This window comes from Arvicanthis niloticus, chromosome 18, assembly GCF_011762505.2.
Source record: "Arvicanthis niloticus isolate mArvNil1 chromosome 18, mArvNil1.pat.X, whole genome shotgun sequence".
NCBI classification, from domain to species: Eukaryota; Metazoa; Chordata; class Mammalia; order Rodentia; family Muridae; genus Arvicanthis; species Arvicanthis niloticus.
The window spans coordinates 35,847,812-35,874,915 of NC_047675.1; the positions used below are offsets into that span (position 1 = coordinate 35,847,812).

The 27,104-nt window shown below is 41.5% G+C and overlaps 2 protein-coding genes across 8 annotated transcripts in view; both read left to right on the top strand.

The window, feature by feature from the left end:
- Ap1g1 (adaptor related protein complex 1 subunit gamma 1) overlaps positions 1-6,433 on the top strand; it is an 80,533-nt gene extending 74,100 nt beyond the window's left edge. For all 3 annotated transcript variants that reach the window (XM_034522371.2, XM_076915871.1, XM_076915872.1), the window contains 2 exons: positions 1,058-1,156; positions 2,337-6,433. In XM_034522371.2, coding sequence (XP_034378262.1) covers positions 1,058-1,156; positions 2,337-2,438 — 201 coding nt within the window. In that variant the 3' untranslated portion in view covers positions 2,439-6,433. The remainder of the gene's footprint in view (positions 1-1,057; positions 1,157-2,336) is intronic.
- A 3,503-nt stretch (positions 6,434-9,936) lies between these two features.
- Positions 9,937-27,104, top strand: part of Phlpp2 (PH domain and leucine rich repeat protein phosphatase 2) — a 76,447-nt gene continuing 59,279 nt past the window's right edge. Inside the window, exons 1-2 of one of the 5 annotated variants that reach the window (XM_076915874.1) lie at positions 9,937-10,027; positions 18,391-18,659. In XM_076915874.1, the coding sequence (XP_076771989.1) occupies positions 18,397-18,659 (263 nt within the window). In that variant the 5' untranslated portion in view covers positions 9,937-10,027; positions 18,391-18,396. Of the gene's footprint in view, positions 10,028-10,397; positions 10,594-18,390; positions 18,660-27,104 lie in introns of those variants that run through there. The other 4 variants (XM_076915873.1, XM_034522375.2, XM_076915876.1 and 1 more) reach the window with 4 other exon arrangements.

Sequence of the window (27,104 nt, forward strand, 5' to 3'; positions counted from 1 at the left end):
CCTGAGTTTGATCACTTCCTCCCCATGCCATAGAAAAATAAACTTGATGTCTAGTCATAGTTTAATGGGAAGCTTTTTTTCTCTTTCAGTGCTATATAAAATAACTGTTTGTATAGTTGATAGTATCTTAAATGTAATGAAATATATTAGTAATGGCATTCTCACCTTACATAATTCATTTTGAGAATAGAATTATAAATGAGACCAAAGATAATGAGCTTGTGCTTTCAGTTTGACTCCTTCCTTTTCTAATGTTTGAGCTTATAAAAGGGTTCCTTGGTCAGTCAGGAAAGGGTTTGTTCAGTGTGGCTTACCTGGCTTGCTTAAAGCACTTTCTTGTTTTAGCTCTGTAAACAGATAAAAACCTATCCACACTCAACAAATTAAGATATTTGACTTATCTTGGTCTTTTGTTGTTTGGGCTGGTTTTGTATGTACTTTTTCTTTAGGGCCTTGTGTCTCTGGTGGAACAATCCTGAATGTCCCACTTATATATTAACAGCTGGCTTTTCAAGCCAGTCCTTCACTTCTGTGGTAGGGCAGACCTTGGCATACCTTGGCATAAGCCACATTATTCAGGCCTTAGGAAAACAAAAGTCCAAGTCCCCGAGCCCTCGTCATCTGGTTACACAGAAATATAAAGGTCTATAGTCAGTGACTTAGTATGTTGGTTTATTATATTTGGAAAGCTTTTCTTTCAGGTTCTTTTTGGCTTTGTTTCAGGCCACAGGCATCCAATCTTTACTTGCACAGTTGATCAGTTACTACTAAGCAGGGTTTCCAGAACAAGGGGTCTGTTACCTTTTGAGAAGTGATAGTCTAGAGCTCCCTTAGCTAGAAACAGGAAAGTGGCACCTTTATGTCTCCACAACCAAAGACTTGAATGAGTGATGTTTTGCTTATATATCTTGTGTAGATGTTTGGAAAATAAACACTGGGCAAAACTTGGGGAAACCTGTTTCTTGACCCATCTGCTGGCTGTCCAACTTCTTACTTGCTGACATCTTTGACTTAACACTGCTGTTTGTTCTCAAGAGTGCCCTTTGTTCCTTTGTAGACATTCCAGCTGCAGCTCCTGTCTCCTAGCAGCAGCGTCGTCCCAGCATTTAATACAGGGACCATCACACAAGTCATTAAAGTTCTGAACCCACAGAAGGTGAGTAGTACATTTGAAACAGATCTGTATAAGGTGTAAGCTCATTTTATAAAATAAATCATCGTCTCAGTTTTGTTTATTTGTTTCTGACTCAGATCTAGGAAAATCTGGTCTAACTTCCTTGTTCTTTTATAGAGATAAACCAAGCCCAGGGATGTCAAAAAGATTAGCAACTAAAAATTCTGTATGGTGAGGACTAAAGGTATAGTTTTGAGGATTTAGCAAAAGTTTAAATAAATCAGAGGTAAAAATCATTTGTTGAATCAAAAATCTGTATTTACTGCTGTCATTAATATAGTTATTAAAACTGGAATCATTTTAAATGAAATACTTAAATGAAGAATAGCAGTAGAAACCAACTTAGTAAGAGTTTCACTATATTTTCTCAAGGAAATCAACTGGTCATCATAACTGTCTGATTTTCAGTTTTTGCTTTTCAAGCTCTTGGCTATTTCCTTCTCCTGTATTACTTTGCCTTTTCTCAGTTCTCTTTTTGTATCTCAATCATGTCATTACTACAAACAAACACACATTATTTTCATCATTTAATACCTGCAACAATATTTGACATTTGCTACATAAAGTACAAAACATTTAAAACCATTCCTGTTACCTGTGTACCCAGGGATTTCTTTCATGCTTTGGAAATACAAACACTGATGGTGTTCACTTCGGGTTTCACAAACCAACCAGCAGGTGACCCCTATATAGAACATGTGACAGTGTGTTTTCTCATTTTCTAGAGACTTGGACAAAGTTAGATCTTTTGTCCCCTCACCCTCCTCCACGCCACCCCATCATTGGGGGGCCTACTTGGTATTCTAGATGTGGGTGTTCTCTACTTTATGGCTTTGATGTTGATTCTCAGTCTCCAGTCTAGAGTGATAGATGTTTTGGCACTGGCTGTTTGTCTGTGTGCCACTTGAGACAACTTTACTTGGATGTACTTTATTTATCTTTAGGATTAAATACTATCTGTGGAGGCAGGCATGGTGGCATGTGCCTGTAGTCTTCAGTGCCTGGGAGGTTGAATCAGTATCACTTGAACTGAAGGGTTTGGGGCTAGCCTGGTCAATGTAGTGGAACCCTATTTCCAAGAAATAATCTATTTATAGACTGGAGAGAGGGGGAGGGATTTAATTTCAGTGAATTAATTTCTGGTTCTCTTTCCCTTTTATAGCAACAGCTGCGAATGCGGATCAAGCTCACATATAATCACAAGGGCTCAGCAATGCAGGATCTAGCAGAAGTGAACAATTTCCCCCCTCAGTCCTGGCAATGAGGGTGCAGCACCATTCTCATTCTTACCCCACTCAATCAAAGGAATTCTGGGAAGGAGGTTGTGATTGCTGGCAAGTCCCCCCAACTGTACCATGGGCACGAGGAGCTGAGAGAACTGTTGAGGAGGGTTTTCCTCAAGTTACTGCTGACCTTGAAGCATCAGTAAAGACTAATGTCCTCTCCTCTGCTGTTGAGGTTGGCTGCTTCTCGAGGCTACTTTGCACTCTTCCTCCTCTTCTCCCTTTTCTGCACTTCACCCCTCCCACATTTGCAGCCAGAATCAACATTCTCTGGGCCACTGAGGCAACCAGCAGCTGGCCTGGAGGAGAGGACTGGAATTCACGGCAAGAAAACACTCACTCTGTCTCTGCAGCAAAGAGTGGCCCCTACTTTCTACTGTTGTATCTCTGTGGACTGGGCAAGGTGGGGTGTTATTCCTCACTAGCTGGCTACCATCGTAAGGCGCTTTTTACGTCAGGCATTTGGAATGGAATTGTAACAATGGACATAAGGGAGCCCTGCCCTTTTCTGCTGGTTCTCCCAATGTTTGAAAGAGGCTCCTGGAGCCTTTTCTGTGCATTGCTGTATACACACAGACACACATGTATGTATGTTTGTTATATTAAAGAAGCCGGTTAGACCTTGAGAGGTTGTTTGTAAACACTGGACAGATACAGTTCAGAGAGCTTTTGTGGAGATGTGGCATGAAGGATATGGTGCTCTATTTGTAATAGAAACTTCCAAGGCTCTTCCAGCTCCCCTTCCTCTCCATTCTTTAGCTGTAGTCATGAGTTCTCTCTCCATGATTTTCAAGATCAATTCCCATTAAATTGCAAAGTGGACACTTTCTAAAAGACACGTGAATAGTTATTAATGATCCTGTTCCCCCCACAGTGTCTCTCCCAAGCCTGTCACTTGCCTGTTTGAGCTGTGGTAAATGGATCAAAAGAGGAGATCAGTCTTAAGGAGCAGATCCTGTCACAGACCACCATGGCCCATAGAAGAGCAGTGCTAAACTCAATCTGGAGCGCACTGGAGTCGGCTTGTCCATTGCTCCAATCCTCCCTTTTCATTTCCTGAGCCTGGCTTGGGCCTTGCCATTCCGTTTGAATTCCTTCTTCTAACTGGAACATTTGTGTTGTATCTGTAACACTGGCACTGAAATAAAGACCACACGGTTAAAGAAATCGTTCCTACATTGTACTTTATGGTGTTGAAATGAAGCCTTGTAGCTTCCTTGCCCCTTGTGTGAGAGCAAGTCTGGTCACCATAGGGTAGGAATATCCTTTCCTGAGTAGGAGAAATTGGTCTCTTAAGAAACCAATCTCATGAACATTTGCATTAAAGGTTTGAGCTTTTTAAACAGTAAGAGTGCCGAGTGTTTTTTAGAAAAGACCCTGATGTTACCAAATCTTTGTGTTGACTTGGAACACAAAGGAAGGAGGTGAAGGTGATTGTCTGTGGTCATGTTGAATGTACTATGTATGTTCAGGTATTCAGGCATCATGTCCAATTTACTACAGGAGAAAGAAAAAATGCCCCCCCCCTTTTGCTTGTAAAGCATTTGCAGTTGTTACTGTATTATGCAGTAAAATAACACTTTGGCTTGAGTTGATACAAATCTCCTTTTCTCCCTGCTCCATTTCACCACGCCTTTACTTAAAATCTTCAGTGTCTTGTCAAACCTAGCTCTGTATCAGATGCTAGACTATTCCTAACATTGGCAAACTGGAGTTGAACTAAAGGCTCCAAAAGGGAAAGTTTCTGGTCTTAATAGTCTTTTAAGAGCAAGATTTACTGAAACTTACTTGACTGGGTAAATGGACAGCTGAGTTACAAACAGGATGTTTCTCCTGTATTCAGCAAAACAGGTGTGGACAAGTGCAAACTTTTAGACAGCTGCTCTGTGCAGTGAAAGCCTTTAGGATTTCCTGCAGACAGATTTCATTGGATGGATATTTAATGCTGTGAAACATGATAGGATTAATGCTGTATTGGTGGATTTCTTGAATAGAATTTGTCTTAACATTCCTTTTTGTGTGGAGGCTTTATTTTCTCCCTTACATTTGTAGCTAACCAGCTCAGGTTTTTGGTTGACTTTTGTTGTTGTTGTTGAACTGAGTTGAATCTGAAGAAATCTGCTCAAGACCAAGTGCTAGCCGATGGAGCTGGAAAGATCTCCTCTTCTGACAAAGCATCTGCCTGGGTGATGAGTTTTGAGGTAGCGTTTACGATCATCCATGGCTTTATCGAGAAGGAATAAAAATATCATGGCCTTAACACAAAGGGTGCTGTGTAGATACAGAATTCATTTGGGAGACGACCTGAACACCAATACTGATGGACTAGCAGCCAAATACCTGCCTAGGATGCTGATGGTTGTGAAGACAGCCCCAAGTGATTGGATCTTTGAAAGCTTCAGCGTGCCTTCTTAGTTTCTAGGATCAGCGTTAGTTCTCACTTGGCCTTGCAGCTTAAAGGAGAAATCTCTTCGTTTCTGTGACTACTCACACATTTCAGTCATTCCTTTCCCACATAGAACCCTTCAAGAGGAAACAGATTTGGATGGATTTGACAACCTCAGAGCCATTGTGAAGAGAGTGATTTCTGTGACTTGAATAAACCCAAGGTGATCCGTAGTGAGCCCCACTTACTGACAGTTTTACACGCACTTGTACCTCATTAGCATCACCTTCTTTGAGGAGTAGTTTTTATGTCATCCTTCTTTCCCATCCCAGAGTTATCCTAAGGGAGAATTCCTCTAAGCAATCTCAGACAACTGTAGACGCTTCTCCCACAATGCTTTGGTGCTGTTACCTTGAGATGGTTTAGGAAGTCATGGAAGTTTTCTGCTGTGTGTGTCATCATCTGTTAAACTTTGAGGTTTTTTGTTTTTTCATTTAAAGCAACATTCCTCGATGTGACAGTACAGGCATTCCTTGCTTGGTTACTGGTGTGGTTCTTAACCTTTGTTTGTCTCCCTCATATATGAAAATCAACTTTTTAAAACTGTCCAGCACTAATAGTTTGAAAATTTCCATCTCCTATATAATATGCTTTCCATTTCTATGTCCTTTTAGAAAATGTTGGAAGTTAGGGAATACCCCTTTTGTGGTTCAACTTTATTTTCTTCTACATTGGAATATATTTCAGCCGTGAGAACTTGAGGAAGGAGGAGTTTGAATGTGTATTTTTTTTTCCTACTGAATGTATTTTAACTGCGGTGTCCTAAACTGAGAGAGAACAACAACAACAAAATGCATATTCACAAACTTTGTGTTTGGGAGGGCTGTATATGCTGGGGTGTTTATCAGTCTGGGTGTGGGGGAAGAGAACTGCACAGGAAGTTCTGAAGTTTAAAATACTTCTGACCAGTTTTGGCTCGGGAGGGTGGGGCTGTTTGTCGAACTGAAAGTGAAAACCCTTTTCAAGCAATAGCAGTGAGTGGGTCCCGTGGACAAGGTTCCATTCCCAGAACCTGGAACTCTCTAAACCGAAGAAAATGCTGAAGCGGCTAGAAGCAGCTTGAGCAGTTGCTTCTTGATCCTGGCTTCAGACAGAGCATTGGAGACTTTTCCCCTTAAGAACCTGCATTTGCGCTTTGTGTGTTTTGTTTTTATTTTTATTTGGGGACCTCATGGGAGAGGGCTTCTGCACTCCTTCCTTTGTGAACCCCACTGTGTTCCTGTATCGTCCTTCTCCTACTATGTTGTAAGTTACGTTTTCATTAGGCCCCATCACATCTTCTTTACTGTAAAATTATTAAAAGGCTGTTTCCAAGTGGGGCAGCTAATGAAGTTCTAATTATTGCAGACATATTTTTGAGATGTAAAAAAATTTAAAGTGAAATGATAAGTCTTGAAGGCGAGTGAGGAATAAAACGGATGTAAACATTTACATGGGATGCATTCGGATTCTGCTGTGTGTATTGTCTTTTGGTTGAAACAAATTATGAACAGTGACTAATAATAAAAAGTCAATACTCAATGATTTAAACTTTGCTGCCTTGCTTCTTGCGTGTGAATCAGAAGCCTTGGATGAATTCTTACTCCAAAGCTTTGAGCTACACCATGCCTTTTAATGTTCCTTTGAGCAGAAATCTCACCTAGAGAAGAAACATTTAAGGACCTTGTAGATGTTTTACACAGAAAAGTCCAAAGAGCAAGTGGACGTTTAACTGGAATGCAGTTACTGTCAGGTTTGTTTTCTCCACATAGTCGAACCCACAAAAACAATGAAGCCACTATGATGAAGTATATATTAAGGGTACCCATGATTCATTATAAGTTAGGTTTTGTGTTTTGTTTACTTGCTTGATTTTGGTGAGTTGTTTTGGTGACTTGATAAAGGCCTAACTAGCCCAAATGAATGACATTCCATGGCTTATTTTGCATAACACATACATTCCATTTTTATGTGTGTGCATATAGGCAGGCGAAAGGTCAGCCTCAGGTGTTGCTCTAAAGGTGGTGTTCCTCAGAAGCCACTTACCTTGTTATCTGAAACAAAGTCACTCACTGGGACCTGGGGTTTACCCATTAGACAAAGCTGGTTGGCTAACAAGGCCACCTTGTCTCTACATCCCCAATGCTGTGATTAGATTAGGGCTACCTTGGGGAGTTCAGGTCCTCATGCTTGCATGGCAAATTATCTTCACAAACTTTATAAACAATGTTTGCTGAAGGTTGAAAGCTCTTGGTGTTCTGTTAACTGTCATGATCCCTAACATTCTCTTAATTGAGAATGGAGAAGATAGGACAGTTTCTAGATTGAAGAGGGGAAGGGTGTAGGCCTGGGCAGGTTATCTTCTTTATGCAGGAGTGCCCTTTGGCACCGTTTGATAACATTTCTATAAACTTGTTTTCTATATGGAGTGGTTAAAATCCATCCTTACTATATTTAAGTCTAGATGATGTATAAATCTAAGTATAAAGGTGAAACTATAAAAGCTACAGTTTAGCCAGTAAACAGACACACTTATTTAACAGTTTGATGGGTTGTGTGTAGGTTTGAATGCCATTCCAGAACTACAAGCTTAATTTTAATCAACTTGAACAGCTTCTTATTCTGTGATCTCCAGTTCAGCTGTCTTCAGATGTGAAAAAAAAAAAATGTCCAATGGTTGGAGGTGCAGCTTACTGGTAGAGTGCTAGCCTAGCTTGTCTGAAGCCCCAGGCTCACTTTAAAAGAAGAAATCAAAATATTCCTTCGAACTTTGAAGTCAGGTAAAGATTGTTTGGAACCAGAAGACAGACACCTAAACCTGCTTATCCTGTGGTAGCATAACAATGGGTTTGGGTCTAAAGAAGACTTTGTGATTGGGAACTAGGTATTGGTAAATAGATATGAAGTTCCAGGCTCCTCTACCAAGGTCTGACATTAGCTTTCTTCCTCCACAGTGTGCCGGAGAGGTAGAGTGTGTGTATGGAGCCTCAACAGGAAGGGAGTGGTGGGATCCTAATGATTCTTTGCCTTAGTATGATGTGTAGCGAGGAGTCTGCAGTGATGGCAGATGGTTTTTGTGTACACACACACACACACACACACACACACACACACACACACACACCACACACATACATAAATCCCAGAGGAATTTATTTTTAGGGTTAGTCTCAGCTGTTCACCATTTCCAGAAATTATGGTTACATAACACTTGGCATACATAGTACATGTTGCCTTGAACTGAGGGTGAACACTGATTGTGACCTTTGTAACAGCATGCTATGTTAATGGCAGCCCATAATTTGAAAAGAAACAGCTGATTATTCCTGACGAACTGGATCTGAAGCAATGGGGACCTTTAAAGGTAGCTGCATATAAAAACTGATTCCCTGAGGCATTTGGGCCAGGGCTCTTGGGGTATTTCTTTTATAAGTGGTACTGCCAGTTAGAAATAGTAACTACTTAGCTTTTAGCATATGGATTCATTTTGAATCGATGGTGTAGGCTACTATCCAGATAATGAAAAAGATAACCATCTACAAAGCATTGCTGTTCCCTAGTGTGATCTCACTGCTGGACTTGGGACAGCCATGTGATAAGTCACATGCGATTTGTAAAAAGGTAATCTGTAGTACCTCAAGAAACAGGCTTTTGAAAACATCCCCAACTATTTCCCTGCCCTTGGCTATCTACTTCTGTCTTCATGTTGATGCCTGGTCCAAACCAAACCAAACAAAAAAAAAAAAAAAAAAAAAAAAAAAAAAAAAAAAAAAAAAAAAAAAAAAAAAAGTGTGTTTGCAGTGAAATCAACCAGGGTTAGAAATCCAACTCAATCAGATTGGTGTCTGAAATAATTTCAAAGTAGAAGGAAAGCCTCTTTTTCACCTTTTATTAGACTTAGCAGAGAGAAACCATGCATGCTTATTGTAGTAAAAGCAAAGCAAAGAAAGGGAGACTGGGACTGTGGTAGGTGAAGGCAGAAAATGATTTGTATGAGGCAAAATCTTTGAAGCAAAGTTCTATCTTGACATGTCAATAAACTCCAAATTAAAAAAAACAAAAAACAAAAAAACAACAACCTCTTAAGACAGGTCCAGTTCTCTCTCAAATGCTGTCGTTTTCAAACCTACACTTGAAATACTCCAGACATAGTTGCACAAGCCAAACTGAAGCAGTGGATCATAGATGGCCACCTTGGCCAGTGATTCTACATGTTTTGCTTTTTAATCCCTTACAAGTTGGTTGACTATTCAACACATGCATAAGAGAGGAAGCCCTAAAAATGAAGAGGTCTAGAAAGCTCCTTACAAAATGTCAGAGCAGTTTAATGCTAATCACCTTTAGGGGGATCTAGAATTTCAGAATTTACAGCGGCTACTGTGAATCTTTAATATGAGTTAAACTTTGTGTGTTTTGTTCACCACACCTTGATAACTGCCAGGCAGATGTTAATCTAGTTCATTTACCCCTTAAGAACCAATGCAAGGGTCTTGAGAGATGGCTCAGTGGTTCAGTGCACTGGCTGCTCTTCCAGAGGACCCAGGTTCAACTCTCAGTGCTTACCTGGCAATTTACAATCATCTATAACTTCAGGCCTAGAGGATCTGACACCCTTTTCCGGGCTCTATCACCAGGCATACACATGTGTTGCATAGACCTAATACCCATAACATAACGGAAGATCCACTGGAAGCTGGGCATAGTGGTGCACATCTACACTTGGGAGGTGGAGACAGGAGAATCTAAAAGTTCAAGGCCAGTTCTGGCTATATAGTGAGTTCAGGTCTGCCTGGGCTACGTATAATTTTCTGTCTCAAAAAAATACGAAAGAATTAAATTAATTTGTATATGTATAACTGTAATAATGAGTACAACTGAGATTTAGAATTAGGCAGACTCATAATTTGGTCCACTAACCACAAAACTATCATTCCAGGAACTAAAAGAAGAGTCAATCTTTAAAATATTCTTTGGTGAATTTAAGCCTTGCAAAATAGAAAGAGGGCTTACACGCCATGTTACTGCTTGAGGACGAGAAAGGAAATCTGATACTTTGATTACAGGAAAAGGACACTGACGTGTGGCTGGAAAGCTTAGTGTACTCAAGTTGTTTGATGAAGAAGGTCGCCAGCTATCCTAAGAGAGGTGAGTATAAGGAGCAGTTCTTTCGCCGACAGTGGGTGCCAGGGGACAGGCACATTTGGGAGCAGGAAACGTCTTGGATGGAGAATTCCAGCGCCGCCCATGGTGGAGGGTTGTATCTTGTCTATCTTAACAGGTTCAGGCCTTACGTGTCCCTTCCTCTGGCCGCTTCTTGGAGGACCCAGAAAGCACCAAATTGCTCTCCCAGATCTCTTAGTCCTCTGAGCACAGGGTGGAGCCCAGCGGAGACTAACACTGCAGTGGCGCCAGCCTCCCACAATTCTGCTCCGGCCTCGCCTGGCCCGCGACTACGCAGGTCCAGCGGGGCCAGGGGCGGGGCCGACAGGGGCGGAGTGTCTTGGTTAGGGGCGGGGTCTAGGCGGAGGGGCGAGGCCTCCGGCTGCTCGCGCGCGCCTCCGAGGCTCGCGCTGTCGCGCCGGCCGGGAGTCCCTGTAAAGCCTTGGCCGCCAATGGGGGAGGTGGAGCCCGTGCCCGCGGGGCCGCTGGAGCCCCCGGAGCCACCTGAAACGGCGGCGCCTCGCCGACCCGGAGGGATTCGGGTCCTAAAGGTGAGGCGGCAGGGAGAGGAAGGAAGCAAGAGGGCCGTGGCCGCCTTCGCCAAGCTGCCCGAGGCGGCGGGCGCCCCCCGCCCTGCGTCCCTGGGCCGCTTGCACTTGGCCGGGCCGCCGCGGGCCTGCTGTGGGCCTCCGTGCCGCGCCCCCGCCAGGGCCTCGGCCGCCTGGGTCCCCGGCGCTGTCCATCCCTGACCGCCGCCCGGCAGGCCCACGCCTTCGGGCAGCCGCTGCCCCCACCCTCCTTCTTTCCCACATCCCCGGGACCGACGTGGTCTCGCTGGGCCTAGCCCGGGGCTCTGGGACGGGTTCCGGGGGGGTTCCGAGGGCGGGCCGTGCCTGGCGGGAGTCAGGCGGGGAGTACGCAGGGCTCGGCGGACACCTGAAGACATCACCCCAGCCGGAGGATGGCGGCGGCGATTGGCCAAGCGCCGCGGTGTGCGCGGGCTGCGCTGGCGGGAGCGGCCACGCTGCCCTCGGGACTGGCTACCGGAGTTCCGAACCGGCTCTCGGTTCCAAGATGTGATACCCTGCTCTTCTCGCTCGGGGACAGTCCCGGAGGATCTGCTGTCGGAGGACCTGCTGGGCGTGTAGCAGGGGTGGGGTGGGGGGAGGGAGCAGAGCCCGAAGGGGCACTCCTGCTTGGCTGACAATCCGGGGAGAAGGCAGTGGGGGAGCGGTTATGCAACAGGCATCTAAGCGGGGCTTTTTGGTAGAATCTGGGGAGTAGGAGGATAGGAAAACAGATGCAGGGGAAAGGGGAGTAGAACCTTGAAGGTGAGTGATGACAAGAAGTTTCTATGCAGGAAGAATGCAGGAGGTGAGGTGAGGCCAGCAGAGATGGTTAAAGGGTGGCTAACTGGGTGGAGTTCTCTACTAACCTCCGAAATAGTGCAGAGAAATTTTTTCTGTAGGTAACTGTAGGTAATAAACGAACTGAAATAGTGGAATGGATTTTCTCTAGAGTTCTAGAAGAGCAAACTGGCAGGATTTAAAACTTGCCAAAGAAGAAGGGGGAGAAAATTGAGATTTAATGTGTTTCGAAAACAGTCTGTCAAACATCGAAGATGCTTAATGTTAAAAGCAAACATTAAGTAATTAAATGAGATTGTTGTTGAGTAATATTTCCTTTTATTAAGATTATTAGTAACGAAGCACAAAGATGGGAACTGCAGAAAAGTAGATTTGTTGCACTTAATGAATTCATGAAACCAATACTCGGTAGACTTAAATTTTATTTTCTAGCACCTCCCAGACTTAATGCATAGGTTTACTTTAAACTACTTCATACCTGTTCTCCACATTGGAATTTACTCAAGCATAAATCGAAGTGTAATTACTCAAAGTCTGGATATTTAAAATGATAGCAAATAACAAACTGTAAATTATAAGTGGATTCAATAAAAAAAAAAAAAAGCTCTGTAGGCCTAACTTATGAGGAAATAGTTTTGAGAGATATCAGATGTCTTTTGGTGTGCAAAAGATGGTCACTTTTAAAAAACCTTTTCTTGTAACTTTTTGGGTCATGTTTAAATGGCAAATTGCATGAATGAAAATCTTTATTGAAGATTGTCTTTCCCTGGTTCCCGATGCTCCCATTTTGGGATCATTAGAAATATTCCAGTGATTGGTCGGTCTTGATTCTTGGTCAGTCCTGAACTCTTGCCATGCAAGCCTTTCTGGAAGGCCTTTCCAGCCTTGCTTTCCTGCAGTGGTTGACACTCATCCTCGTAAATAAGTAGGATGGTCATGGAAACAGGCCTGGTGTGTGAAGCAGAAGTTCTCTGGAGTTGCTGACTGGTTCACTCTCTCAGGCGTAGTCTATAAAGAGGACAGAGGTGAGCAGAAGACTTTCTGAACCTTGAAAACATCCTGCTTGCTCACTGGTTTTTCTCAGGAGATGTTTGTAAAGACTTCTCTAGCCTAGGGGTATGGCTCTGAGTTAGGAAAGCAGCTCAGTGGTAGGTCGGCTTCCAGTGTACAGGGCTCTGGTTTTATTCCTCGAGCTCAAGCATCAAAATACTTATAAAAAGGTGGCGCATGCCTTTAATCATAGCACTTGGGAGGCAGAGGCAGGCAGATTTCTGAGTTTGAGGCCAGCCTGTCTACAGAGTTCCAGGACAGCCATGGATACACAGAGAAACCCTGTCTTGAAAAACAAAACAAAGACTTTTTAATTCCTTTATACTTACACCCAAATCATAAACATTATTCTCAAGTTTTCATAAAAAGGTCTTCATAAAAACCCGACATAACTGACCCATAGTTTATTCAGACTACATGAAGGAACATAGGACACTGGAACATTTTATTCTAAATACACTCCTAAGGCAAGGCTCTGGGCTCATACCTTGGCCTCAGCTATTCAGAAGGCTGACATGAGATCATACTTAAGCCTCAGGGTCTAAGGCCAGCCTGAGCAACATAGAGCGTATGTCAAAGTTCTAAAGCTTCCTCAAGTTACTGGATCTAGCTCAAAAGGTTTTCAGATGTTTCCTATTATTTTGAGATTATGGGTTAGTTTAATCAATCAGGAGATGATAGGAAGTTACAGCTATTCTAGTTTGTGAATATTATTTTTTTCTTTAAGAATAGTTTTATATTTTCATTAAACTACATGTTTTAGAAGTTGTGTTTATGTGCATGTGTATGGGGGCCAGGGTTGGATGTCAGACTTCTTTCTCTGTTGTTCTTCACCCGTACTTCCATGCCAAGCATATTACTGACTGAGCTATTTGCTCAGCCCTGACTTTTTTGTTTTGTTTTTGTTAGATATTTTTCTTTATCTATGTAGCCCTGACTGGTTTGGAACTTACTGTATATTCCATATTGATCTAGAACTTGCTCCTGCCTTTGCTTCCTGAATGCAATATGGGTTCTAAACAACCAATTTTAAAACATTTTTAATGAGCTAAAATGCTCTTCCTCTCCTTGTTGTCATGCTCTTTCTGGTCCCTTAAAAACACTTCATAATGTGATACTGTTTAAAGCCTTTTAATTGTTTTAAGTCTCGAAGGTAGAAACATCTACCTTAAAGTAGTCTACATTCTACTCTAAGGATTTAAGGATTGGCCAGGCCAAGGCATCAGACTTCGAATTGGTATTTATGATTTACTACTACCTGTGAGCTCATCATAGTCCTCATATATTATCTTTATTCTTAGAATTAAAAGTATTAAACCCAAATGGTGGCTACTCAGTTCATGGTCTACATTAAAATGTTTGGCTTTGTAGACAGATTTTAATATTTTAAAATAGTTTTTTAGGTTTATATTATCTTATGGAATGAGTGTTTTGCTTGTATGTATGTATGTGCGCACTGCATGCATGCTGGTGCCTGTGGAGGTCAGAAGAAGACTTTAGGTCTCCTGTTTTATGGATGGTTATGAGCTGCTGTGTGGGAGCTGAGAATTGAACCTAGGTCCTCTGCAAGAGCAACAGGGGCTTTTAACTGCTGAACTCTTTCTCCACCCCTGACTTTTAAATGGTAAGTCTTTGTATGCGTGTTTGATGTGGTGTGTGGTTGTAATTGTATTCCCTTTTGGATAAGTTTGTGAGAACAGCTTTTATAAAAGTAAAGGAGAAAGCAAACTGTCCTCAAACGAGCAGCCTGAAGCTAGCTGACTCTGAGAAGTCGAAGCTGCCCAAAGGACAGTGTCACTGCAGCACTGACGGCTAAGAAGTTCTTTCCAGCAGTTCCTCATGAGTGAGGCAGTGGAGCAAGACATTCCTGAGAAGAAGGAAGCACTAGGTAATTTAGCGGTGGCTAATAATAGCCCAACAGTCTATCCTTGTTACTGTTGCTGTATGTATGGCTTGGCTTGGCTTTGCTTGTTTTCAAGGTCTGTAACTGGCTGTTGGTGAAGTGCAGGTGAACCATATCTATGAGGGTTCTCTAACTCCTCAGCAGTTTGACTTCAAAGAGTCTAGAATGTAGTTATAGATAGACAGATCTTGAGATGACCAACAAACACGTGGGTTTTGATAATGTAAAGTTCTTTACAAAATGTATGGTCTTAGAGGAATACATGTGCACAGTTAACAAGTAGATACTGGGTGTGGTGGCGTGCACTAATCCCTGCACTTGAGAGAGGGAGTCAGCTGGATAGAGTCAAGGTTGGCCTCACCTACAGAGTGGTTTTGAGGCCAACATGGGATACATAAGCGCCCATGTCAAACATACAATTCTTGATTTTACTTCTGGGTCTTTCTGGACTTTCTAAGAGCATGAAGGTCAGTGAGTCATTATTTGACCTGCTAATTTATTATATTTTTGTTGTTCTTTTTGCAGCAGGATTTTACTTTGTAGGTGTGACTGGCCTCAAACTTGCAGCAGTCTTTCTGCCTCAGCTTCTTGAATTCTGAGAGCACAGATGTGTGTGTCAGTTTGGGTGGTGTGCAGATTGTGTCTGCTCACTCTTCCTTTCTACTTTAGTGTAGGATGCACAGCCTCCTTGTATAACTGTTACTCTACCCACAGCATACTGGCCAGGGGGACCTGTTAGTCTTTATTAGAGATTAGAAGATAAGGATCATTCAAAATGATCTGCTCCTTAGCTGTTCAGTGGTTATAGTTGCTTAGTGGTTCATGCATGATGGCTCTTGTGTGTTTTTAGATGTGCACTTGAAAGCCCTTTATTGATTCGGAGGTTAAGCTGAGATTGAGCTTGGAGGAAAAGTGCATTTGATGGGAAAAGAGGCCTCATTTCCACCTGTGTCAGGGCTTTATTTGTATGATTTTGAATAGTTCTAAGAACTTGAAGAGCTGCAAAGAGATCAGTTTAGGGCTGAAAGTGTCATTCAGTTGTAGAGTGCTTATCTGGTATGTCAAGGCTGTGTTCAATCCGTAGGACTGTTTTTCAGAAGTCAATATATCTGCATATCCTAAGTTTAAAAAATAAGAACATTCATCTTCTTGTTTTAAATTTACCACATGTGCGACTGCCTGCTTACTTTTACCCTTTCTTTTATTGTTTACTAATTTTGATGTAGCCCACAATGGTCTTGAACTTGACCCTTTTGCCTCCGACTCTGGTCTCCAGCATCTGGGATTACATGTCTCTATGCCTAGCTTGGTTTACAGTTGTTCTTAAGTATCTGCTGTCTGTCAAACTAATATTTTCTTTATATGTATTTCTGTTTTCTAATGAGGAATACTAGTGAAAACGTTTTATTTATTTTGATTTTGTAGATAAAAATTATTTGGTGTTTTACAAAAATTGAGACTTTCTTTTTAAGTTTATTCAGTTTCTTGTCATAGCTAATTAGTGAATCTAAAGTGCAGATTGGATGTCAATTCCCGTGCTGTCACCTGGTCTTTGCATCTGTGTCTGTGACATTGGACATTAAAAACACTCTCCAGGGTCTCTGGTGAAGGGAGTGAGAGGTCAAAGAAAGGATTACATTCATGGCCAAGCATGTGTAGTAGAGTCTATTCAAGGTGACGATGTTCTGTTGAGAAAAGGGTTCTTGATGCTAGGTATGGTGGAAGGTATGGAAGGTTCTAGAGTGAGCCCTGCGTTTGAGGAGGGCTTTGGAGAGCAAGCATGTGGATAAGTTGGAAAGATGTTTTAAACAGGCCACAGAGTAGTGGAATGGTTAATGTGCTAAGGGCCACAGATGGTTACACAGGACTGAAATGTTGCAAAGGGCAGTGGGAAGTCAGTGGACATTTCTTTTTTGTTGAATAGAAATGGCCCATTGTGAAAGCAACAGGCAAATGGTGACTTGTAGAAATGGCTTGTTGTTGTTTTCGTTTTGTTTGTTTAGAAAGTCTCAGTTTGTAGCCCAGGTCAGCTTGGAACTCACTCACTCAGGCTAAGGTTGTCCTCATACTCTAGATATTCTCCTTGCTCTTTCTTTGGCCTGACTGCTAGATTATAGGAGTGCCTCACCTTGTCAGGCTGGACATTTTTTTATGTTGGCTCTTAGCAGTTGTTTTGCTTTAAGGTATCTTGACTTCATAGTACATATGTGAATTTCACATACTGAGGCTATAAAATGCCAGCAGTAATTATTTTGAAGCATGCCAGAAATAGGACAGATACTGACTTACAAGATTATGCTCTCTGAGTTTGTTTGCACTGTGAGGTCTGAGAAACAGCCTGCCTTGCCAATTACAGAGGGGGTTGTTAGTAAGTGACTTCTTTGTGTGAAAGGCTTAGTTTTTATATGTCAGATTCTATTTGAAATGTGAATTAGTAATTATTATTTTTAGTTTTTACTATTAAAAACTCTTTGGAAATAAACAAAAACGTCAGACACCAACATTAAGCAGACCAAAAGACTGTATAACTTAATGAACTTATATATAGTTAGAATTGGCATACAAACCAGAGACTTGAAACTTCACATTAAATTTGACATTTTCAGTATTAAATTTATTTATTTTATGCACTTATTCACCACAAAGACTGCCCCCCCCATCTATGTCAGAATTAGAACTAGAAAAGCATTTAGCTTTATGTATATAAACTTATACCCATTAGCAGCATTCACTCCTTATATTCTCCTGTTCTCTTTTCTTTGTTATATTATAATGTGTACATTTGCTGGCATATACACATATATGATTGACTATTGTTCTATAGGTAATGATGCGCCATTTATGTTTGCATTGCTAGGACTGGGTAGCTGAGAGAAGCAACTTAAGTGGGGAGGTTTATTTTGGCTCATGGTTTTAGAGGGTCTGAAGGCATGGGATAGGGAAGGCAGTTTGTGTCCACTGGATGTTGATTCAGGAAGTAGAAAACACCTTAGAAGGAAGGGCTGGCCTATAATCTTTAAAGACCCACCCAGTGAGTTGCCTCTGCCAGCCTAGTCCCTACCTACTAAAGGTTCCCCAACTTCTCTGAATAACACATCAGCTGAGGAGTAAGCTGTGTGTGTGTGTGTGTGTGTGTGGTGTCTGTTTAAGACAGGATCTCACTATGTAGTGCTGGTTTGTCTGAAAGTTTGCAGACCAGGCAGTCCTTGAACTCAGATCTGCCTGCATTTCCCTTTGAATTCTGGGAATAATGGTGTGTGTCCTTATGGCTAGCCAGGGACAAGCCTTTGAAAGTTTGTCCTGGGATAGTTCAGATTTAGCCTATAACAGATCTGAACTAATAAGTCAGAATGTTGAAAATTTGCCCAAGGCAGGTAGTGAATCCATATTTTGTTAGCACGTTCCTGAAAATAAAACAGGGTCAAGTGAGATGGTAGATGGAGGCCTAAAGGATGGCATTGTAGGGTTCTCTAAAGGAACAGAGCTGATACAACTGATATTAAAGGAACTCCCAGGATGTAGTGCAGATAGTTCAACAATAGCTGTCTCACAACAAAAGGCTGAGAACCTGGTAGTTACTGAGCCCATGAGACTAGAATGTCTCAGCAGTCTGAATCTAGTGCTAGAGTCTGGGAAGGCTCCTGAAGAGCTGCTGGTTCCCAGTCTGAGTTGGAATCTTGAAGAAGTTGGACTTAATACCAGTTACAGTAACAGGCTAGATGAACTTGCCAGCAAAGTGAGGGCAGGCAGGCAATAGCAAAGCTTCCTTCTTTGTATCCTTTTATGTGAGCTGCCAATAGGTGTGGCCCAGGAGTAGGGTGAGTGTTCCTGCTTCAAAATCTGTTTAGGAAGATCCCTTCTTCACTGGTGCCCTGCAGTGTGGGCCTAGTTGATTCTAGATGTCAAGTTGACAATCAAGATTAGCCACCTCCAAGGGGATACTTGGCCAGCTTTGAGCATAAGGACTGAACAATGTAATTCAGACAAATGTTCTTGTTAATAATTTCTTTCTCTTGGTATTTTTTTAGAGAAATATGAAACACAATGGGAGCAGAAATTGTTTGACTAGAAGAAGTAGGTTTGGTTCTCGAGAAAGAGACTGGCTAAGAGAAGATGTGAAGAGAGGCTGTGTTTACCTTTATGGAGCAGACACGACCACTGCCACTACAACCACCACCTCCTCCTCCTCTTCTGATTTACATCTTGTCCTTTGCACAGTAGAGACACCAGCATCAGAAATATGTGCCGGAGAGGGAAGAGAAAGTCTCTATCTCCAGCTTCATGGAGACCTGGTCAGGTAAGGTCTGGAGGTTTTCTTCTTGTTGAAGTTTCATTTTGTTTTGAGTCAAGAGTGGCCCTCATGCATTAGTGTGGTCTCAAACGCACAATTCTGCTTCAGTCTCTGAAGTGCTAGGCTTATAGGCACGCACTACTATACTGAGCTGAGGTCTGAGTCTTAACACTGATTCTACTGTCATATTAGTAACTTGTCTATCTGATTGGAAGTAGGCCTGAGGATTAGAATCACATTCTGTAAGTGATGATGATTTTAGAGTTAATGGCCTTGAAAAAGATTTATCCTTGGAATAATGAATGGTTTTAAGAACTACTGTTTTGTATGTAGTGTGTCCACATATTTATGTGTGTCCCTGTAAGTCAGAGGTTGATGGCCAGTGTCTTCCTCTATTGCTTCTTAAAGGTTTATTTTGAACTATGTTTAGGTGTGTGTGCATGCGCCTGTGTGTGGATATTTGCATGTGAGCTGTCTGACTTGCGTGGTGGAAATGTTACTCAGGTCCTCTGGACCAGCAACAAGTGCTCCTAACTGCTAAGCTATCTCTCCAGCCCTGTTTTATGAGGTAGCTTCTGAACTGGGAGCTCACCAACTGTTAGACTGACTGATCAGTGAGCTCTGGGTCTCTGCCAGTCTCTTCGTCTATTGCTAGTGTCACAGGCGTGCATCAGTCTTACTGACTGAGCATCTTCCCAGTCTCTTACATTATGATTCTCAGTCTAAAAACTATAATGAAGGAAAATTTATTGTAGGTCCTATATACAAATTTAAAGATTAAAAAAGTTACCTTTTGGGAAATTTTAAGTAGAACATAGTTGAAGTATACAAAAGGGTACAGAGTGAGAAGTAAATCCTTCTCTGTAGAGTGAGAGGTAAGTCCTTCTCTGTCCATTATCCCGGAGCTCGCTACGCCTTTTCATGAAGACAGTGCTATTATGTTTCTTAAGCATACACATGCTTATACCTCCACATTCACGTCTTAAAAGCAGTGATGCTGTACACAACACATAGTTGACTTGCTATCTCTGAGAGATATTTCCATATCTATGCTTATATAAATATCATTTACTTAATATCTACATGACTATTCCACTTTATGGATCACCATAATTTTAGCTAATTTCCCTAATCTCTCATAATGGATATTAGCCTGCTACCAGTTGTTAGCACAGCAAACAATGCCACAGCTGAATTCCTGTGTCTGCTATCTCACACAGAGGGCTTTCTCTGAAGTGTAAGCCCCTAGAACTGCAGTTATCCTTGGTCAAAGGAATATGACCATTTATAATTTTTTTTTTTTTTTTTAAGTTTTTCGAGACAGGGTTTCTCTGTGTAGTCCTGGCTGTCCTGGAACTCACTCTGTAGACCAGGCTGGCCTCGAACTCAGAAATCCTCCTGCCTCTGCCTCCCAAATGCTGGGATTAAAGGTGTGTGCCACCACCGCCCGGCTGACCATTTATAATTTTGATAGATATTTTTCACTCCTTCATAGAGGTTATATTCCCATCTAAAATATAAAAATACGGGGCTAGAGAGATGGTTTAGCATCTAAGAACACCTAGCTGCCTTTCCAGAGGCTCTAAGTTCAGTTTCTAGCACCTACATGGTGGTTCTCAAATATCTGTAGCTCCGGTCTCAGGGGACTCAGCATCCTCTTCTGGCCTCCTTGAGCATCAGACACACACATGGTGCACAGACATACAGGTAGGTAAAACATCCATATATGAAAATAAATCTTTATCTTTTTTAATTAAAAAAATCCTGGAAATAAAATATAGAATATACCCATTTCTTCTTTACTTTCTTCAAACTGTCAGTAATAAGTTTTACATGTAAATGTAGATACATATTCTTGCATAGGCTGAGCCTGCTTATAAAAGATAACTGTTATTTGTTTGTTTGTTTGTTCATTTATTTTCTTACATTTCTGGAATTAAACCCAAGGCCTCAACCATATTAGACAAGCACTGTACACTGAGTTGTGCTTCTAGACTTTGTTGGCAGTTTTAAAGTAAGAGACTCATGAAGTCAGCTTTCCAAAGATAGTCATTTTCCAACCCTACTGGAAGTTGAATAGGAGGTTTTCTGTTTCTTTTTGAGACAGGGTTTTATGTAGCCGAGATTAGCCTTGAATTTGTGATCCTTCTGCCTTTTCCTCCCAAATGCTCGGGATCACAGGTGTGTACCACCATACCAGGCTTAAATAGGAATTTTGCTATTCTGTTGTTTTAATATTTATTTCCCTTAATGAGTGAGGTTGAACATATTTGCACAGGCTTAAAAGTAATTTGTGTCTTAAATTTTTTATATCAGTATAAAGACAAATAGACCTTGTATTAGTTGGGGTTTCTATTGCTGTGAAGATACACCACCACACAGCAACTCTTATAAAGGAAAACATTAATTGGGGCTGGCTTTCAGAGGTTCAGCTCATTATTGTCATGGCAGGAAGCATGGCAGCATCCAGGCAGACATAGTGCTAGAGAGGTAACTGAGAGTTCTACATCTGGATGGGTAGGTAGCAGGAAGAACGAATTAGCCGCTGGACTTGGCTTGAGATTCTGAGAACTCAGAGCCCACCTCCCAGTGACATACTTCTTCCAATAAGACCACACCTCCTAGTAGTGCCACTGCCTGTGGATCTGTGGGGGCTATTTTCATTCAGACTACCACATTCTACTTCCTGGCTCCTATAAGCTTGTAGCCATATCATAGTCTATCACAATATCAGCACTATTTAAAAGTCCAAAGTTCAAAGTCTCTTCTGAGACTCAAGCAAGTCTCTTAACTGTGATCCCCTATAAAATCAAAATGAAAAAGCAGAACACATACTTCCATATAATGGCACAGGGTATTCGTGAATTACCTTTCCAGAAGGGGGCAAAGGGAACATAATGAGGAAATACTGGACCAAAGCCAGACAAAAACCAGCTGGGCAAACTCCAAACCACATCTCCATGTCTGATGTCAAAGTGCCCTTTAGATCTTCAACTCCTTTCAGTTTTGTTGGCTGTAATATACTTCTTTCTCTTGGGCTGATTCCACCCCTGTTAGCAGCCCTCCTGGGCAGGTATCCCATGGCTCTGGCATCTCCAACATTTTGTGGTCTCCAAGGCAATCCAGGCTTTACCTTCATTGCTTCACACTGTGGCCTCTTTAGGCCTTCATGCAGGCACACCCTGACGTATGTATGCCTGGCCTCAGCTGCTTTCCTTAGTTGTGGAGGGAGATTCCATAACCCCTTTCTTCTGTCCTTGACTCTAAATGGAGAACCATGTGGCCAAAGCTGCCATGTTCTGCTGCTTGCTAGGGCTGGAACATGGCCCCATTGTTCAGTGACATTGTCACCAGCATTCTGCTGTCCTTCACTGCTTTAGCTTGGCTGTCTTGGAACCCAGTCTGTAGCCCAGACTGGTCTTGACTTTAGAGATCTGCCAGCTTCTGCCTTCTGATTTCTGGGATTATATGTGTGCACCACAGTGCCTGGCCCTAAGCTTCTCTTTAATTCCCTTTTACTTTCCTCTAATTTCTTCTCAGGAGTTGGAAGCTTAGCTGGGTGGGATCTTGTCCTGACATCAGCACTACCTTTATTCCATTTGGCATCAGGCTTTTCTTTAGTCTGTTTATCACCTTGAACCCAGAACTTACCTCCATTCCACTTTCTGAAGTCTCCTCTCCCCTCAAACTACATTTTGTATTTTTTCTTGACCAGCTTGCTCCTTTTCTTTTCTGCATAAGAGTGAACACTAATAACCACACAGCAGAGTCAATTACTAGGTTGTTTTGAGATTTTTCTCTGTCAATGCAATTAATCCAAAACTCTGCAATTTAGCCCGAAGCAGACTTTTCAGACAAAGGCAAAAAGCAGCCACATTCTTTGCCAAAATATGATGAGAACAGTCTGTAGGCCACACACTAGAATTCTTCTCTGAGACATCTTGAGTTGGCCCCTATAGTTCAGATCACTCCTGCACCACTGCTTGCATGTACCTGCTAGTGTGGCCCATAAAGCCTCACTTAAAGTGCTCACCATCTTTTTAAATCTAAAATTCCAAAGTCTGCATTTCTCTCAACAAAAGATTGGTCCAGCATATCACAGCAATATACTAGTTCTCCTGGTACCAAATTCTGTCTTAGTTATGGTTTCTATTGCTGTGAAGATACACCATGATCACAGCAACTCTTATAAAGGACAACATATTAATTGGGGCTGTCTTCTAATTCAGAGTTTCAGTCCATTATTGTCTTGGCAGGAAGCCTGACAGCACACAGGCAGACATAGTGCTAGAGAGGTAACAGATTTCTACATCTGGATGGGCAGGCAGCAAGAAGAACCAATGAACCTCTGGGCCTGGCTTTTGGGAGCAGTGATGTACTTCTTCCAACAATATCACACCTCCTAGTAGTGCCACTCCCTGTGGGCCTATGGGGATCAATTTCATTCAAACCACCACAATCTTACAGTATTTTTTATACTGTGCATCTGAACTCTATTTCAACGTTAAAAAAAATTAGTTCTTAAATGCTTCAGTATATGTTTCTGTCCTTTTCAGTAGTAAACAGAAACAGAAGTCCAAGCTGTGGATTTAGCATTATTGAAGTGTGTACGTGAAGTAACTTCTTACACCTTAGCAGTGTGGTAATAATAGTAACACCTTTAGCTGAGCCTAAAGCTGATGCCTCTTTAAAAGTGTGAATTGAGGTTTACTGTGATTCTTTTTAGGATCTGGATGAAATCCTGAAAAAGTAGATTAGCATTTGAATGTTTTCCTTGTTCCCAAGTTAACTACATTTCCTAAGTCCTTTGTATAACAAAAGGATCAGAGGGGGTGATCCTTAGGCTTTTCTAAATCTTAACTTGAATCTGATCTAATTTTATCAGGTGGAAAGCCTTGACCTAGATTATAGCTGGTCATGATGGATGGTGCTCACTTGTTTAAGCAGATGTCTTATTCATTTACCAATGTTTGCATTAGAAGATGCCAGTAATATGAAGAAACACTCCCTCCATACTTTGTTCCCACTAGTTGTGTAATTAGTTAAGAATTCAAATGTGATATAGTTTATTAACATAAGAATGTAAAATGTAGTTAAAGTGGAAAGTTTATCTCTTGTTAGCCCTGTAGCTTTGATAATTAATAGTGAAGTTGCCCTTTAGAGATATAATTTATTAGAAAATATTGAAAACAGTGTTGAACTTTGGATGGATATAACAGGTGTACTTTCAATACTGGAGGAAGAGCTCAAGACCTTTACATCTAAGGAGGAGAAAGAGGCTGCCTGGTCTCGACTAACTCTGTGAGCTCATTTGCACTAGTCAGTCCCTTAGTATATTACCCATTTTTCTCATCACTTCTTTTTTTTTTTTTTTGGTTTTTTTTTGAGACAGGGTTTCTCTGTATAGCCCTGGCTGTCCTGGAACTCACTCTGTAGACCAGGCTGGCCTCGAACTCAGAAATCAGCCTGCCTCTGCCTCTGGGATTAAAGGCGTGCGCCACCACCACCCGGCTTTTTCTCATCACTTCTTTACGAGAACTTTGAGGTTGTCTCTTTCCTTTTATGTGAGGAAGATTGATGCTATGAGAAGGTCCAATGACTGGTCCTAGGTCAGGCAGATATTGTTGGGCAGTTGATGGGCCTGATTCACATTCAAGGACTCCTGAGTAAAGGCCTCAGATGAGAGAAGCTGGTTCAACAACTCTTCTTACTCAGCTCTACTGCCAGATCTCTTCGATCGCTTACTTAGTTGTCAGTGGCTTGAGTTAGTCGTCTATTATCTGATCAGAGGGGTATGTCCTTTCTTCACAGTAGCCCTTTGTGAGGTAGTTGATAGTTGCTGAAGCAGTGTTGTTTTTGAGAGCCTTCCTTGTTGATTACTAAAGTGTTCTGTGTGTTTATTGAAGAAATTTTAGAAAATGAAAAAGCATATTCACCATATATGCTTTATATAGATTTCCTTATTAAATCCAAAGAGTCTTGTGAAGTAAATGGTTTCCATTGTATAGGCATACTAAGTGATATTTAAGAGGGAATACTCTGACCTCAGAGTAATCAGCTAGAAAGTGGTTGAGCTAAGCTTGAGCTCTGGCATTCTAATACCATATCTTCTTCTCACAACCTATATTGGTAACTTTTTTCACTAGATATTTTACAATTACACATATACCTTTTAATAATTATTTATTTGAACCCATATCATATATTCATTTTATATCCTTGTAATTCTCTTAGTATAAGAGCATCTTAATTTTATTGTTATTAAAAATTTGACTTTAGATACCAGTTTTAATAGTGACAGATTATTCTATTTTATAAATACATTGTAAGTTGTTTAAAAATTGAGTGTTGGGGGCCAGGGAGATGATTCAGCACCTGTTGCCAAGCCAGATAAGTTAGATCTCTGGGATACACATAGTGGACATCCATACCATGGCGTGTGTATGCATATACATACACACTAAGTATAAACCTTTTTTGTTTTGAGAGCAAAGCTAGATGTGTTATATACCTGTCCAGTACTTGGGAGGTAGAGGCAGGAAGATAAGAGTTCCCGGTCATCCCTCAGCTATATATGACCTTGGAGGCCAGCCTAGACTACTTATCTCCAAAACTGAAAAAAAAAAAAAATTGAGACTTAAAATACTTAGATTGGATTATAAAATGAAAAAGTATGGTTCAAATCCTGTCCCTGACAATTTACTGTGCAAGTTCATAATGTTCTGTGCCTTATGGATTTGTGGAATGGAGAATACTTTTATTGTTTATTATAAGGATTAAATCTACTGTATCTGATATGAAAAGTAATGAGTTACTACTTGTAAGTAACACTTACTAAACTGTCCACCTAGGACCCTTGTTAAGGTATAGATTCTGGCTGTGTGGTGGTAATGCATACCTTTAATCCCAGCACTTGGGAGGCAGAGGCAGGTGGATTTCTATGAGTTGGAGACTAGTCTGCCCTACAGATTGAGTTCCAGGTCAGCCAAAGCTACACAGAGAAACCTGTCTTGAAAATTCAAAATAAATAAATAAAGAAAGAAATAGAATGCAGGTTCTGATTTAGAAGATTGCAAGTGCCTGAGATCGTATTTCCGATTTGTCTCATTGGTTGGTTTTTGTCAGATAGGGTTTTGCTATGTAGCCCTGGTTGGTCAGGTTCTTTCTGTGTAGCTTATTGTGGCTTTGAACTCACAGCAGTTCTCCTGCTTCAACCTTTTCTTCTGAGTGCTGGGATTACAGGTATTCATCCCTGTATCTGACTTTTGAGATAGTAGCTCTACTAAGCTCCTATGTGATACATAGCACTTTAAGTATCAGTGAAGTAAAGCACTTAGAATGTTGTCTGGTACCACCTAATAAGTATTCATACATTTCACCTTACTCAGGGCCATATGTGTGGTAAGCATGTGCTCAGCCATTGAGCTAGTTTCCCAGCCTAGTACTTAGTAAATATTCCCTATGTGGGTTGTTTCAAATCATTCAACTCTTAAAAATAGTATTGTGTTAGCTAAACCACTGCATGTAATCCTGGCCAGGTCCTAGAAATCTGTTTTCTCTAAATTACCCTTTTTTCTTTCCTTTTAAGTTCTATTTATTTGTTCATTTATTTCTTTTACTATTTTATTTTCCAATTAGGGGTTTGTGTGGTAGTTTGAATAAGAACGGCCTCCACTGGCTCATGTATTTGAATGCTTAGTCACCAGAGAGTGACCCTATTTGAAAGGATTGGCAGGATTAGGAGGTGTGGCCTTTTGGAAGAAGTGTGTCCCTGGGAGTGGGCTTTGAAGTTTCAGAAACACTTAGCAAGCCCATCGTCTCTCTGCCTACGGATCAGACTGTAGCTCTCAGCTACTGCTCCAGCACCTGCCTGCATGCCACCTTGACCCCCACCATGATGACAACAAACTAAGCCTCTGAACTGTAAGGGAGCTCAACTAAATGCTGTCTTTTATAAGAGTTGCCATGGTCATGGTGTCTCCTCACAGTAAAAGAACAATGACTAAGACAGCTTGTGACTCAGTTACACTAGAAGGTTACAAACTTAATTGTAGCACTTGAAGGACCCTTTGAAAGATCATCTACTAGTGAAGTAAACAAGTGTGTACAACTCAACAGCATGCTCATATCCATTGTGTGTTGGAGTAGGGGTTCTGGGTTGTGCCAACTGCTAGGGATGTTATCCAGCATTTAGGGGACAAGAGAAAGAAAAGCTTAGTATCTCAAATGTGTGGCACAGCAAATTATTCTGCCTCCAAAGCCAGGAATTTCCCACTGGGAGTCTCTGAGGCAACTTATTTCCTTTTGTTTTATAAATGTGGAAGAGGCCTAGAGAATTGGTTGGATCATGTTCCTGTAGTTGATTGATGGCAAAGTTGCATTGGGAAAAAGTCTTTCCATCTTAGTCTATTCTTTACCTTGTACTGTTTGTCCTGGTCTTTTTCTGTTGAG